General features: G+C 37.5%; 1 protein-coding gene across 2 annotated transcripts in view; it reads left to right on the top strand.

The window, feature by feature from the left end:
- Positions 1 to 16,636, top strand: part of ZFR (zinc finger RNA binding protein) — an 83,537-nt gene that overhangs the window by 12,216 nt on the left and 54,685 nt on the right. Inside the window, exons 3-6 of one of the 2 annotated variants that reach the window (XM_028492835.2) lie at positions 5,795 to 5,818; positions 7,308 to 7,590; positions 9,324 to 9,468; positions 11,940 to 12,158. In XM_028492835.2, coding sequence (XP_028348636.1) covers positions 5,795 to 5,818; positions 7,308 to 7,590; positions 9,324 to 9,468; positions 11,940 to 12,158 — 671 coding nt within the window. The remainder of the gene's footprint in view (positions 1 to 5,794; positions 5,819 to 7,307; positions 7,591 to 9,323; positions 9,469 to 11,939; positions 12,159 to 16,636) is intronic. The other variant, XM_024119386.3, reaches the window with a different exon arrangement.

Here is a 16,636-nt window from a genome sequence, read left to right as displayed (position 1 = left end):
TTTTTTTTGTGGTATGCGGGCCTCCCTCTGCTGCGGCCTCTCCCGTTGCGGAGCACAGGCTCCGGACGCGCAGGCCCAGTGGCCACGGCTCACGGGCCCAGCCGCTCCGCGGCACGCGGGACTCTCCCAGACCGGGGCGCGAACCCGGCCCCCCTGCATCGGCAGGCGGACGCGCAACCACTGCGCCACCAGGGAAGCCCCTTTCTGGTTGTTTTTGATTGAACTCTTAGTTCTTGGTCTTGGTTTTCATAGTCTCTTTAAGTGTACTTATTTTATATTTCGTATCCAATACTAGTACTTGTAGACTTTTTTTTTTTTCTCCAAACTCTTGCTCCTAGTATCTTGTTTCCTAATGGGTTTTGTTTGTGATTTTTGATTGAGATCTCATCTTTTTTGGAACATGGTAGCATTAGAGAGGAATGAGCATTTTGTGGTACCTGGAAGGAAATAAATAAATAAATAAACACCAAACCAAGTAGTTAGTTTTCCTGGTCAACTAATGTGAATTCCAGAGCCCAAAGTAGGGGAGTGCTGGCTTGTTGTTAAGAATTATCAGGAGAGGCTTCTCTTCTTTACTTGGAGCCAAGGGTGAGACAGGAAAGTTTCCTTACAGTTCTCCCTTAAAGGGGGAAGTGGGCTTTTTCCTAATTCACCTTCTGTTAGTTTTGTGTGGGAGTTCCAAAATTCTAAGCCATTACTTCCCTCTGCCTTTTATGTCTCTTCTAACATAGAAAATGATATTTGTACAGCAGCACACCGGGTAAACTGGGAGGAGATTTGGAGCCCTAGATAAGACTATTACACAGCTGTAGGCAGCAGACTTGGGGCTCTGGCCACTTTTGCAGTGCTCATTTTACCTGAGAACAAGTACTGTTTCCATGTCATAAGAGAGAAGGAAACATTTTGCTTAAAGGGGCAGTAAGTAAAGAGCAGGAAAATGAATGGGGAATACCATTACAGACTCTAAGTTAATGTTGTGTATCATAAAATGGTGGTTCTCAAACTTTTTGGTTTGGGGACCCTTCTAACTTCTAATTATTAAAAACCCCAAAAAACTTTTGCTTATGTGGATTATACTAATATTTACTATTTTAGAAATTTTAAAAATATTTATTAAATTGTTTTAAAATAGTAAAAAAAACCACTACATGCTAACCAAAAATACCTTTATGAAAAATAACTATATTCCAACCACTGAAAAAGTAATAAGATGAGAAGCATTGTTTAACATTTCTACAAATCTTTTTAATATCACAATTAAGGGCTTCCCTGGTGGCGCAGTGGTTGAGAGTCCGCCTGCCAATGCAGGGGACACGGGTTTGTGCCCCGGTCTGGGAGGATCCCACATGCCGCGGAGTAGCTGGGCCCGTGAGCCATGGCCTCTGGGCCTGCGCGTCCGGAGCCTCTGCTCCGCAATGGGAGACGCTGCAGCGGTGAGGGGCCTGCATACTGAAAAAAAAAAAAAATCTCAAATAAGATGGTTGTATTCTCATACCTGCTTCTGCATTAAGTCTGTTGCAATAAATTGTTCGGATTAAAATATATGAAGGCAATCTGTAATTGAAAAGAGAGAACCAACCTCCTGAGCCCTCTAAAACGGTCTTAGGGACCCTCAGCGGTCCTTGGATCACATTTTGAGAACCACTGTTGTATAGAAACTAACGGAGGTGTAGGATGCCGCTTATGCGGACGAGCCATTTGTACACATAAGTTATTTTAATTTCAGTAGTGACTGTAAATTTAGTAGTGTAGTATAAAGCCAGGTCATATTAATGGAATTCAAAAGCACTTAAAGATGGGCCTAAAGTTGGATATAGATTAGGGTTGAGGCCAGAAATGTAGATACTAGAGTTGTGTTGGGATAACTAGAAAGGAGTATTTAAATTCGGGATTGGTTTGTTGGTCATTGAAGTTGCCAGCTTGAGAATTCTGTTCTGATATCTTTCTGCTTATCTTTCATTACTCCCAGAGTAATGCATAAATTAATTAAAAATAGTATAGAAGGGCTTAATGAAAACAGCAGTCCCTTATTTTCCTTCTCCCTGCCTCCCACTTCCCCACCTTTAATGCATTTTGGTTTTATTTCTAACCTCCATATCACTAAATAGTATGCTGCTTTTTTATGTCTTAATTTATCAACTTTATGCATTATAGTTTGATTTCTTACAATCATGGTTAGGATTTCATACATACTCTCTCATGCTTCTCATTTCTCCTCCCAGATTCAGTGATATGGCTATTTCTGTTACTTCAAACAATACACACCAATTCTAGTTCCATCAAAGGTAGACAGTATCTTGGTACTCTCTAAGAATCTTGAAACCCTTGTGCTTTACTTTCCCTCTTTCTCCATCCCGTCCCCCAACTCAGCTCTTGTTTTCCGTGTGATAACACTTACATTGTGTTCTGTAATCATAGTTTATCTTCTGTGATTTAGGTTGATTCTAAAACCTTAAAGCAGAAAACTGTTTCATTATTATGATTGTAAATAGTATTTACTCTGGAGCCAAGTACTGTTCTATGATTAGAATTCCTCATGTATTCCATTTTTACAACCCTGTATCACTTAATAGAGAATCTTTCCAGGGTCAAGTTCAAACAGATTTTTCCTTTTTTACACCCTACTAATTGCTCAACTGAGATCATGACTTTTCTTGAGCAGTTTCATATTTCCTGAAGTCTTTCATTACCCTTTTTTCACACAAATCTTCTTGGTGCCTTGATTATATTATGAGATTTTCCCAGGCTCTTGGTCTGCTGTCTATTGTCCAGTCGTCTGTTTTCCTAGACATCCTTCTCCTGGAGGCTTCTGTCCTTCCTTTGATTTCAGTCTCATAAACTTACTGCCTTTCTGGGCCTGCTGCATAGCTGCCTACCTGGGCTTTTATCTGTCTCCTGAGTTTGAATCCACTGTTTGTGGGATCCCATGATATCTTTCTTGTTTTATTTTTTGCTGAAGTACGTTTTCATGTAGCTTCCTAAGAAAAGGCACGTGGGAGGTAAACTCCTTCAGACCTTGAATGTCAAAATCATTATTCTGCGTTAATAGTTTAACTGGGTGCAGAATTCTACATTGTTAATCATTTTCCCTTGAATTTTGAAGACATGACCCTATTGTCCTCCAGCCACTGGTGTTATCAGTAAGTCTGATTTTCATTTACTTGTATGTAGGTGATCTGTTTTTCTTCTCTCTGGAGATTTAAAGGATCTTTTCTTTTGTCTTGAGGTGTTATGAAATGCTATCAATATATGTCACTCAGTGTTGTTCTTTCATTCTGTTTTGCACTCCGTAGATCTTTGAATTTGAAAATACGGCCTCCCTTCAAGAGTGGGAAATTTCTTCCATCTGCTTTTTTTCTTTTCTCTAGAATTCCTTCTTGTTGGAGTATTAGACCTGCCATATTTATCCTTTCTCTTTTCTTTTGTCTTGTCCATGTCCTTCAACTTTATCTTCTAACTAGTGTAAGATTCTTGTTTTATGGATACAAATTAGAGATTTTAAAAATTCTTATCTGTTGCTTTGAGATATCCATTTCCAATGGGTTCATTCTTATTTCTTTCGCAGTTTATAGTAGGCTTTCTTTAAACATCGGGTGATTTTAGCTGGCTTTTTATTTCGGTAAGCCTTCTGGCTGGCTTCACTTTTTGGTAAGCAAGTAGGGAGCAGACCATTAACCTCCAGCTTAAGTTCAGAAATATGAAGGATGTTTTTACTCTTCAATATTAATAATTTCCTAAGTACTCTCCACCCCCCCACCGCCAAGAGAAATACCCTTCCATTTTATGTCTGATTGTTTCTTTTTCTTTCTTTTTTTTTTTGGTATCTTTTTGTTTGTTTATTTTTGGCAGCATTGGGTCTTTGTTGCTGCGCACAGGCTTTCTCTAGTTGTGGCGAGCGGGGACTGCTCTTCGTTGCGGTACACGGGCTTCTCATTGCAGTGGCTTCTCTTGTTGCAGAGCACGGGCTCTAGGCACGCGGGCTTCAGTAGTTGCAGCACGTGGGCTCAATATTTGTGGCTTGAGGGCTCTAGAGTGCAGGCTCAGTAATTGTGGCGCACAGGCTTAGTTGCTCTGCGGCATGTGGGATCTTCCTGGACCAGGGCTCGAACCCATGTCCCCTGCGTTGGCAGGCGGATTCTTAACCACTATGCTACCAGGGAAGTCCCTGTCTGATTGTTTCTTAAACTTTCTTACCCATGTTTTTATATGTTTGTTTCATAATTTATTATTTAATTTGTCCCGGTTTAAAACTGAAGCTGATTAGATTTAATTTATTCACAAAGGATATTACCATCTAAGTAAAAGCTTCTGCTCTACTGGATGCTTAGTAAATGAAAATCTTCCATATTTCACAAATTATTTTTTATGGAACAAGATTTGGGATTTTATGTCCTGTTGTATTTAAGAAAAAAAAAATATTTATTTATTGATTTATTTTTTCGGCCACACGGCTTGTGGGATTTTAGTTCCCCAACCAGGGGTTAAATTGAGGCCCTTGGCAGTGAGAGCACGGAGTCCTAACCACTGGACCGCCAGGGAATTCCCTATTTAAGAAATCATTTAAAGACAGTTAAGTCTTACATTTCATGTAGGGATATAATTTTAACACCTTTTATTCTCATGCCCCCGACTAGGCAAAAACCTTGATTTGAACTTTGAACTTAAGACTGATTTTTATGTAAATTAATTTGAACTTGACCTGAATTTTAAAAAATTAATTTACTTATTTAGACTTAGCTACTTGATATTTAATTGAACGGCTGTAGTCCAGTCTGGTCATCTATGTCATGTGAAAGGCAGTTTTCCGAAAGGTATTTGAAATTGGAAGAGAATTTCCCAGATGGGTCTAAGATAACAAATCAGAGAATCTTTATTCTGAACAGTAGTCAGCTGCCCTAGCCCTTGACCCCCTGGGAACTGGGACTGGATCATCATTCTTCATGATGCTTTGGTGGAGCATGTGGTTCCAGCCCAGATGATGGTTAGGGACCTGGCTCTACAGAGCGAGTTAGGTTAGACAGCCCTAGGGATGTCTATGGTAATTGCTAAATGCACTGGCATCTTTTTATATGATTCTTGGGAAGGGTGACTATAAAATTTATTGTTCAAACTGAGACACATAGGAGAGTGAGAATACTATTAATAATTATGCTGGGGCAATAGGCAGAAACCAGAGCACAAGGTCATCCCTTCGTGAGTCGCATGGACTTTTAAAGATCAGTGGTAGTATAAGTCAGATTGCCTGCCTAGTGTACTTGACATTCCTATTCTACTCCAACTTTTGTTTTTTGTCCTATAGGACATGTTTTGGGGACAATGAAATGTGAACAGATACTCGATAAAGAGCAGTGGGATGAACGGAAACAGTATAGGAATTCAAGACCGTCTGAGTTTTACATAACCATGTAGCCTCTACGCGGGAAATCTTATCAGTAAACGTTAAATACAAGTTTCACAGAACTGGTGTATTTATATTTTAAACATAATTCTTTTTCTCAGTTCTAGGAATTTTGAAGAAGTATATGTTATTGGAATTTTTCTTAAGGATGTGGAATTATCCATAGAAAATGTCAATGCCCAACCAATTTCCCACTATTACAGTTTAAACTTCCCTTTTCCTGTCTTATAATTGGCATATATGTAGGAAATGTTAGCTAATTTTAATATCAAAATGTGGAAAACCTCATCCAAATAGAAATTATAAGAGTTTCTTTGGACTCTGTTCTAAGTTTTTGTTTTTTTTTCTTTTTCATATTGGGCTGAAATCTGCCACCCTTCCATCCATTGGTTCTAGTTCTGTTCTCTGGAGCAGCATGGAGTAAGTCTCTTCTATTAGAAGGCAGCTATCATATCTTCCAAGGTCACCTTTTCTAGACTGAATGTCCCTAGGTCCTCTACTTTTATGTGAAATAATACTCATACTTATAAACTTCATATTGATTCCCTTTGAACACATCCTAATTATCAGTGTTTCCCATAATACAGTTAAAATATGATGGCCCCAGATTTTAATTCTGTGCCATTTTTTTTTTTTTTGGTATTGTGCATACCAGTGAAAGAATACCCTGTAGTATAACCCATGAATCAAACACTCTAGTTTATTAGTGCAGCTTCAGCTTATGTCAGGTATTTTTTTCTTAGCTATTCTTAACTGTTAGCTCATATTAAAACTTAATAAAACTTAGCTAAATAACTGTTGGGGCTCTCCTTTTTTTAAGAAGGCATTTTTCTGCCTTGGTAATATAGCTTTAGCAAGTGTGATTGTGAATGTATTACTTACTCAAGAGAACCTAAAACAACAAAAACATTTTCATTTGCTAACATTTGTGAGCCTGGTTTTATATGATATAGGCTCTCAATTTAAAAATTAAAGTAAATGTTATTTTAAGAACTTTAGCTGAAGATTCATTTGATTTACAGTTTTAGAAAATCTTTTTGTCTCTCTGAGGTTTAAATGGTTATGATTGCAAAGCATCTGACTTAGGTCTCCTTTTGCAACATGTGCTACTTTTTAAGAGAAAAAGAAATGTGTATAATGAATTGCTGCCTCTAACCTGGAAAATTTATCTAAAATAATAGATATTGCATTGTAAATTCTGTACCTTACAGCAGGATTTCTCAACCTCAGCACTGTTGACATTCTTTGGATAATTCTTTGTTGTGGATAGCTGTCCTTTATGTAACAGCATCACTGGCCTCTACCCACTAAATACCAGTAGCACACATCACCACCTCTTCCTCTGCAGTTTAACCATCAAAAATATCTCCAGACATGGCCAGATATCTCCTGGAGGGCAAAATCTCCCCTAGCTGAGAACTACTGCCTTAACAGCATCAGAAGTATTTGAGTCATCTCGGTAATAGTTTCTACCTTAAATGTTTTCCATAATTGGAGTTAGAATACAATATTTTTCTTGATATGATTTCCTTGTAGAGATTTTTTTTTTAACTATAGAACATAATAAAGAACTATACATATAACAAATACTTTTTTAAGTTCCTAGGTTGATCAGTTTTTTCTTTCTTCCTAATACCGCTTCTTAATCCCAGTTTGTCCTCCCTACTTTGTGATATGATCTTTGATCTGAAACATGTGTGGCTATCTAATTTATTCAGATTAAGGAATGAAAATTATGCAACAATAACAAATAGGGTGTTGGTTAGGTGGTTTATTAAGCTCAAAATACCTGTTCTCTTGTAGTCCATGATTAAATTATTGGGAAATGTGCTTTTGATTTAAGTTGATTAAACTCCTAGATTTTAAAAATTAAATTGTATTATGTTTATTCTTCTACTCCACAATATAGCCAGCAGCCAGCTTCGGGTGTAGCCTACTCTCATCCAACTACGGTTGCTAGCTACACTGTCCATCAGGCTCCAGTAGCTGCTCACACAGTTACTGCTGCCTATGCACCAGCAGCCGCCACAGTTGCAGTTGCCAGGCCTGCTCCAGTAGCTGTTGCAGCTGCTGCAACAGCTGCTGCATATGGAGGGTACCCCACTGCACACACAGCAACCGACTATGGTTATACGCAGAGGCAACAAGAAGCACCTCCACCACCACCCCCAGCTACTACACAAAACTACCAGGTAAGAAAACTACTTTCATTAGCCTTAACATACAGGTTCAGTGGCTTCAGTGTTTAATGTAATGTCCAAGCCAATGCTTCTCAAAGTTGGGTCTTCCAAAATATACCTCTAATGATACAGAAAAGTGAATGTGTATTCCTAGATAATTGGGGGCATACTCCAAGCATTAAGTTTCCTTGCAGTGAGTTTTATATTAATAATCCCCCAGTGCATTGCACTCCACTCTATTTATACGTTTGCTTTAATTAAAAAAAATACAGTAATTGGGACTTCCCTGGCAGTCCAGTGGTTAAGACTCCGTGCTTCCACTGCAGGGGGCACAGGTTCTATCCCTGGTCAGGGAACTAAGGTCATACATACCACATGGCGTGGCCAAAAAAAAAAAAAAAAAAAAAAGATACATTAATTACTGGTTAAGTATTTTAATTTTATTACAAGTTTTTGAGAAAAATTAAGATATATAGGGTCTTCTGCCCCCTTTTTAAAATTTTTATTTATTTATTTATTTTAGAGTCTTCTGCCCCTTGTTGGCACTATGGCATTATTTATCCACTTGGGACACCCCTGTGTCTCCTATTTTGAGAACCATGAGCCTCAGCTGAATAGGACAAATTACATAGTGTCTTCTTGAAACTTATCAAGGGTGGAAATTCTATTGCCTAAATGTACATTCTTCCCTCAAGGTGTTCTTTCTTAGTTTGTCATAGAAATTGATCCCGCTCTTAATTCATCTAATTGCTTCTTGTTAGGTTTATAGGGACATAAAGATCTAAGTCTGTTTATAATATAATTCTCTTTATGTCTGATATGACACTAAATTACTACCTGCTTATTTAATTAAATTTGGTCCTAATTCTTTAACCCATTTTTCGTTTGTTTCCTTTTAGGATCTGTTCTTTAAACTTTGGTCCTTCTGGACTTCTCCTGGTTTTTAAATATTATTTCTAAAATACAGGGATTTATTTTGTTAACTAAGAAACTGACATGAATCGGCAATATTAGTATTTGCTATTAATATTTAACAGGTTACTAAACTCAGGATTACTTTAACATGTGTGATTGTTTTCATTATGTCCAGAGACAGAATATAATAAATTTTATTGTTTTTGATAGGATGTATGAAGCCCATCATTTTCTGGGCCCTGCCAACTCTTTCAGCCTTTCCTCCTGCATACCTCAGGTGTACCTACCCAGCTCTCCTCACTATATGCAGTGCCAGAATTCACCCAGCTCACCTTGATCTTCCATTGCCTTGGAGATTTATATTTAGCGTTCCTTTCCCCTGGTACCTCTGTTCCCCTTTCCTCCACCTGGAAGCTCCTACTCATCATTATGTTAATGAACAGTAGTAAATAAGGAAGAATGAAAAGAAAGCTGGAACAGTCACAAAGCTTAGAACTACCCAGGTGTTCTTTACTGTGGGATCCATCTTTAAGGCAGATCCGCCAAGCAATTTTTAAATAAAATTAATTTTTAAAAATAATAATGCTTATTTTAAAATTTTGATGATTTTTCCGATTGTAAAAGTTAAGCATACTGCTTAAAATGGTTTTGACCTTATTTGATGAAGTCCAAAATGAATGCCCTTTGTATTGAATTTGAATCTTCTGTCTCTGTTCATACATATTTAGGCTTTTGTTTTCTTTTATTGCATTTTTAATGTAGTAAAGATGAGGGTTTTTTTCCGTCTGCCACTTCACTCAGCAAGATTTTCTTTCATTCTCTTTCTTTAGGACTCGTACTCATATGTAAGATCCACAGCTCCTGCTGTAGCTTATGATAGTAAGCAGTACTACCAACAACCAACAGCAACTGCAGCTGCTGTAGCTGCTGCTGCCCAGCCTCAGCCTTCTGTTGCTGAGACCTACTATCAGACAGGTGGGTTTTATTAACATGTGCCCTTTCATTGTACACTATTGAAACATGTTATTCAAGATGTTTTTTAATGAAAATATGCTTTTGAATCCATTTAAACTCATTGTGTTATATTACCTTGAGGGGCAGGTTCTAACCATGTCCTTCTCTTTCTCCACAAGAATGCCTTTGAGTCCCAAAGAGAGAAGATCTTGGAGGCAATTCATAATCATGTCCTTCCTTCCTGGAAGTGTATTTCATATCTGTTCTTCAGATTATAGTTCTTTTCCTGTTGAAATAAGCTGTACAAAAGAAGTTGTGGCAATAACTTCTGGCCACCTTCTTCTCTTTGTCCGAAATGCCCAGGCGTAACTGCTGACTGCCTTTGTAACCAGTGGGGGCCCTAGTATGGTTTCCATTTTGTGGACCCTTTCTTTTTTTTGGCCGTGCCGCGCAGCTTGTGGGATTAATAGTTCCCCAACCAGGGATTGAATCCGGGCCCTCAGCAGTGAAAGCTCGGAGTCTTAACCACTCCGACCGCCAGGGAATTCCTGTGGACCCATACTTTTAACTCATCTTTCTCTGATCTGTAATGACAGTTGGTTCTGTTACCAGCCACTGATATTACAGTATATATTAATGGTTTGAATGCAGGAAGTGTTTTGTTTGCAAAGAAGCCTACATATTTGTAGTCTTTAAAAGATGGGTTTTTTTCATAGAGATTTAATTGAGAACTTTTAAAGCAAAGCTCTCTTAGTTCTGAAAAATAGCAACTCCTTTACTTTAATTACTTTTGAAGGACCATGAGAGTGTGGGTAGAGCCTTGGATTAGGAAAGAATAGAATTGGTTTCTAGCACTGGCATTACCACAATGTGGGCAGGTGATTTTTTACCTCATTTCATCTCTGTTCTCTTATCTGTGAATGGGGTAGTTGACTCAGATCTTTTTTTTTAAATTATATCTTATTTGATTTATTTTTGAGTAATACTTTTTTATTATTTATTTTATTTAATTATTTTTTGGCTGCATTGGATCTTTGTTGCTGTGCATGGGCCTTCTCTAGTTTCAGCGAGCGGGGGCTGCTCTTTGTTTTGGTGCACAGGCTTCTCATTGTGGGGGCTTCTCTTGTTGTGGAGCGTGGGCTCTAGGCGTGCGGGCTTCAGTAGTTGTGGCGCACAGCTTCAGTAGTTGTGGCTCGCGGACTCTAGAGCTCAGGCTCAGTAGTTGTGGTGCGCAGGCTTAGTTGCTCCGCAGAATGTGGGATCTTCCCAGACCAGGGCTTAAACCCATGTACCCTACATTAGCAGGCAGATTCTTAACCACTGTGCCACCAGGGAAGTCCTGACTCAGATCTTTCTAGGTTACTTTTAGCTCTAAGATTGATTTTATGAGTCCCTTAAAAGTGGTTTAAACATATTTTGCATTATAATGACCCTGACTTTTCTTACTGTCTCTTTTCTAATGATTTGTGGGTACAGTGAACTATAATGAACTTCCTGATTAGTTACCAACGTTAGATAGATTGTGCTTGAGAGTACTGAAGTAATCTGAGAGTCAGAAGACCTTGGTGTAGTCTGAACTCTGACATTGACCATGTGACTTCTGTAAATCATTTAGCTCCTGGACATCAGGGTTTTTTGGTAAAATGTTGTACTCATCTATATGTTGTGTGGATCAAATTTCATACTATGTGTAGGAAAAGTTTTATAAACTCTTAAGTGCTATTTATTTCAAGTACCTTTACTTAACTAGGCATGAATGAGTTTGGCCCCAGATATTTGGGCCTTTCTCAGATAATTACGTTTGTATGCTTTACTGATCATTAATAACGGATTAATTATTAATTTAGTGATAATAAGTCTCATAAGATTCTTAAAGTATACATTTGTTTTAATATGTTCAAGGGCAGTGGAAAGTTTAGCAGAGACATTAGTGGTAGCCATTTTAGAACAGCTGCACTCATGCTATTGACATTTGAAGAATTAAGTCAGTAGCACCTTGTGGGTTGTAATTAGATTGAAGTTCACTATGGATAAATCAGTAAATTGCCATGAATAGTATATGAACAAGTTCCATGTAATTAAACATTGAAAACTTCACTGTGACTTAAATTATACTTTGAGGCTCTCTCTATTCTGTTCCCAATATTAAGCATAACTCTCAAGTAGACTGACTAGCCCAAATACACACACACACATACCCTTTTCTAAAAACTTTGTTTATTGCTAGCATGTTTTAAATAGTGCTGGTGTTTTAGTTAGTGGCAAATTTTGACAAATGTCATTTTGGAAATATGTAAAATGCATATGTGGAGGGATAGTAAATTTATACAGATGCTGTATTTTATTAAGTTGGTAATAAGAATTTTATCAAGAAGAAATTGCTAACATAAAATTTACAGTTAATGATGTTTACATTTTTTTTTCTAGGGTATTGGTACAGTAACTATAGTGGTTCACCCTTCTAATTTTCTGATGTCTCTTTCCCAATTTAGCCCCTAAAGCAGGTTATAGCCAAGGTGCAACTCAGTATACACAAGCCCAGCAAACTCGACAAGTGACAGCCATAAAACCAGCCACACCAAGTCCAGCTACCACTACTTTCTCCATTTATCCTGTATCCTCCACCGTACAGCCAGTAGCAGCTGCAGCTACTGTGGTGCCGTCCTATACCCAGAGTGCTACTTATAGTACCACGGCAGTTACTTATTCTGGTAAGGCTGATAAACTGTGTTTAAATGAGTAAGCAAATTAAAAAGAGACTCACTAAGAAACTATCTTAATTTTCTGTGGAATGATCTTACTCCCAGTAGTAAGAATTGAATTAATTGATAGGTGTTAATACAAATATATGTGCATAATGTGACAAATGAACCACAATCGAAGTTGTAAGGGTTTTTTTTGTTTTTTTGTCTGTTTGTTTTTGTTTTTGTTTTGCGGTACACGGGCCTCTCACTGCTGTGGCCTCTCCCGTTGCGGAGCACAGGCTCCGGACGCGCAGGCTCAGTGGCCATAGCTCACGGGCCCAACCATTCCGCGGCATGTGGGATCTTCCTGGACCGGGGCACGAACCCGTGTCCCCTGCATCGGCAGGCGGACTCTCAACCACTGCGCCACCAGGGAAGCCCTGTTTGTTTGTTTTTTATTAGAGAAGATAACACCTAGTATTCTACAGGGTCATTTCCTGTCTACTTTTCCAAATGAATTTGAAAGTTCAAAGTTAACTTCAGGAAATAACCACTGACAGATTCTTTATATTGTTTTTTTCAGCTCTCAAGGAGCTGTATCTTCATATTTATCCTCAGGAATAAGTAACCTTGAAAATATTGGGGGCTTTTATAAACATCCATAAGATGATGGTTATATAACACATCTCTTGGAAGGACAGAGTAGATTTATTTTCCTTAAATAATCATATATTTTCCCTGGAGAAGAATAATTACTAAAACCTTCTTGCTGTGCCCACTGCTCTTCCTAATTTCCAGCTGAGGTACTTTGTAGTGTTGCAGTGTTGAAAGTCACACATGGCTTTTTTGAAGACACTTAGCCTTGTACTACTGTATGGTTTGTTGTTGTTTTGCATTTTATTTATTCCTTAGTATGCTGTCTTGTTCCATGGAGGATTTAAGGTGACATAGGCCGTTGCATTTCTTACCTCTTGGTGTTTTTGTGGCAGCCTAGCTACTGAATTTCTAAACTATTTTTTTATTTTTTAGAGATTTTTTTATCTCTTACCCTATGTCAAATCCTGTGCTTGGTGCTAGGGATAGAAATCAGGCGGGCATGATGTATTTGGGATCAACAGTTCATTGTGGCTGGAATACCGGATACATGGGGTAACTATCAGGAGATGAGGCTGGAAATGTCAGTGTGGAAAGTTTTGTAGGGTCTGCTGTGGTGTCTATCTTGTGGGCAGACAGGGTGTCAAAGAGGAGATCTCAAGAAGGGGAGCTATGGGAACAGATTTATAAGTTAATTAAGACAGCCATGTGGAAATGAACTGGCATGAGGAGATGTTGTCATTCAGGATTGCCCAGATACAACTTTTCTGCCTTTCTCTGATTAGCTAGTTATAACTGTAAATGGAGTTATTTCAATGAAATCTGTTTGGACACTAAAAAATATCCACATTAGCTTTAACAAAATAAGGAATATGATAGTACCTTTTCCTATTCCTTGTTTCTCTCTTACCTGTGCTCCTTCTCCCTTTATCTTTTCTCTGTCTCAGTGTTTGTCTCTCTCAGTTGCTTGAATATACCTTACACAGAATGAAGATAGTTATTTTTATTTACTGCTTATTATGTAAGTAATACATCATTTTAAACCTTGAAAGTATGGATTTAAAAAGGAGAAAAAATTAAATTACTAGACATCTATCCCTAGACACTAATTACCATTAACATTTTAGTGCATGTCTTTCTAGACTTTCTTCCATGGGAATATGCATATATAAACATCATGGTTTCTTTATAAAAATGAATTTGTCTTATATCTACTGTATTGTAAACTCCTTTCCTCATTGTGAATGTCCTTTCTAAGTATAGAGATATACCATTCCTTGGATTCATGTTTTTTCCCCAATTTTAGAAATTTTTAATTCTGCAGAAAAGTGAAAAAATATTATAGTACAACAAATGCCTGTACAGCATTTACCTAGACTCACCAAGTATTATTTTGTCACATTTGCTTTATCTCGCCTCTCTTTAAACATATTTTCAAACGGTTCAGCAGTGTTTTATAAGTTGCAGGCAACATGGTGCTTTGCCTAGGAGTCTTCCACATGTGTATCCTAAGAATAGGGGCATTCTTTTATATAGCCACAATTCAGAATTGGACATGAATATTATCTAATAAATTTTCTCCAGTTGTCCACAAATGTCTTTTATGGCTGGGCTTTCTCTGTGGTTAATGTATTTGTGTTTGTGCTTTGTTTTAAATTTAGGGTCCAGTCAAGGGTTATGGGTTGTATTTGGTTGTTAGTTTCAGTTTCCTTTAATGTAGAATAACCCCTATTTTTATCTTCTCTCTCATGACCTTGATGTTTTTGAAGAGTTCAGACCAGTCATCTTGTAGAATATCCCACAATCTAGATTTACCTGATTTCTTTTATGTTTAGATTCTGGCAGCTTTTTAGTTAATTAAACTACTTATGTGAGCATTACATTTCAGCACATCAGGTGCACAAAATAAATAATGTCAGTCTATTCCTTATTGATGGTGCCAAGTATAATCACTGATTAAAGTGGTGACTGCCAGATCTTTTCATTGTAAAGATACCTTTTTCCATTTTATAATTAACCAAGTGATCTGTGGGCCTATTACTCAACTACCTTTCTCTCTAAGGTGTTAGTTAGATCCTATGAAAATCTCAGTAACTGAATCAGGTTCTCCAATGGTGAATGCAAAATCCTTTTACTAAGAATCAATGTAAAAGGATTTGGATTCTTAGACATTCTTCCCTAAAGAGGAGTCCCCTCACCCCTTCTTTTTTAGTATTACTCTGGGCTCCTTTTTTATTCAATGTAGTATCCATTGCTTTCATTTTTCTTTCTGAGTCACACAGTGTCCCAAATTTGGCCTGTGGGATCCTTTTCAAACCAGCTCTGAGTCTTTTGAACTTGGCATCATTTGTCTTTGAGCACTTCTTTCCTTTCTGGCACAGTAAGATGTTATTCTGCCTGATTCACCATTGTATCCCTAGCATCCAGCGTAGCAATTTTTTTTTTTTTTTCCAGCGGAGCATTTGACATAGGGTAAGAGATAAAAAACCTCTGAGAAATAAAAAAATATTTTTAAAATTCAGTAGCTAGGCTTCTAACAGCCAAGATGCAACAAAATATCAAGAGAGAAGAACTGAAATTGCCCATATCACCCTAAATCCTGCACAGAACAAGACAGTGTATTAAGGAATAAATAAAATGCAAAACCACAACAAACTTTGAGCCTTTCCTGCCCTAGACTCACAATTAGCCATTTCACAAAGGAGCCTTGGTTTCTGTATGGCATTGGTATTTAGAAACCAAGATCTATGCTTAGAAAAACATAGTTTTTAATGACTGTCTTATTGTATGCATGTACCACATTTTAAAGGTTCTTTTTGGGGACACTTAGTTTCATATTAAGGAAAAACTAGAAATGACACTAGGTAAACTAATCCTTTTACGTAAAGATTTGTGTGTTTGCCCGTTGTTTCCCTAGGATAAATTCCTAGATTTGGAACTGTTACATCAGAGTATACACTTTTTAAAGAACATGTGATACACAATGTGAAATTGCCATCCAGAGAGATCATTATTAGGGCTTCTGAATTGTGTATCTGCAATTTTATATCAGCTACAACTTAAGTCAGCTCTTCTTTTTATCTCATTAAAAATGAGTTGTAGAGTATTGGTACCTACTAAATGATGACTTGTAGTATGATGCATTTACTGTTGAAGTGCTAGTTTTTGTTTCTGATACCATACCTTTAAAAATTATATTTTAACTGCTATAATTATGCAACTTTCTAATTGACAAGTATTTATAATAAAGGTGCTTTTTAAGTGAAACTGTTCTAGCATTTCCAAATTGAGCTTTTACTTAATTTAGAGACACATCCTTATATTTATTTTCCCATAGTGCTTTATAAGAAATGTACGTTTGTTTCCTAGTAGTTATAGGAGATTTAAAGGTGTTCCTTAGCAGAATTCCAGAACCTTCAGCCTACCTTTCAGTTTATGCTTTGATTTTTTTTAAAAAAAGCTAAGTAGTAAGCTATAATTAAGCTTACCTTTTTATTAGTTTTAGACTACATGTGTACAAATGAAGGAGGTTATTTTGTAAATATTATGCTTAACCTAGTGATTTTTGTTGTTTAAATAACACAGAGGACCTTACGATTTCTCAGCCTCAGTTTTTTCATCTCTAAAGTAAGTATAGTAATACCTGCAATACCTAACTTATAGTTCTGTTCTGAGACTTCACTGTGTCTGGAACACTGCCTCCCATAGTGTGGATTCTCAATTTTAAACCTAGGGAATTCCCTGGCGTTTCCAATGGTTGGTACTCGGCACTCTCACTGCTGTAGGCCTGGGTTCAATCCCTGGTTGGGGAACTAAGATCCCGCAAGCCGTAAGGTGCTGCCAAAGGAACAAAGAAGTCCTGGTCATCCAGCATTGTAGGATGCTGCTGCCCTTATTCTCCTTTTTATTTT

The sequence above is a fragment of the Physeter macrocephalus genome, chromosome 8, assembly GCF_002837175.3.
Source record: "Physeter macrocephalus isolate SW-GA chromosome 8, ASM283717v5, whole genome shotgun sequence".
Taxonomy (NCBI): Eukaryota; Metazoa; Chordata; class Mammalia; order Artiodactyla; family Physeteridae; genus Physeter; species Physeter macrocephalus.
Note: the sequence above shows the minus strand (reverse complement) of the source record. Positions and strands in the feature narration are given on the sequence as shown.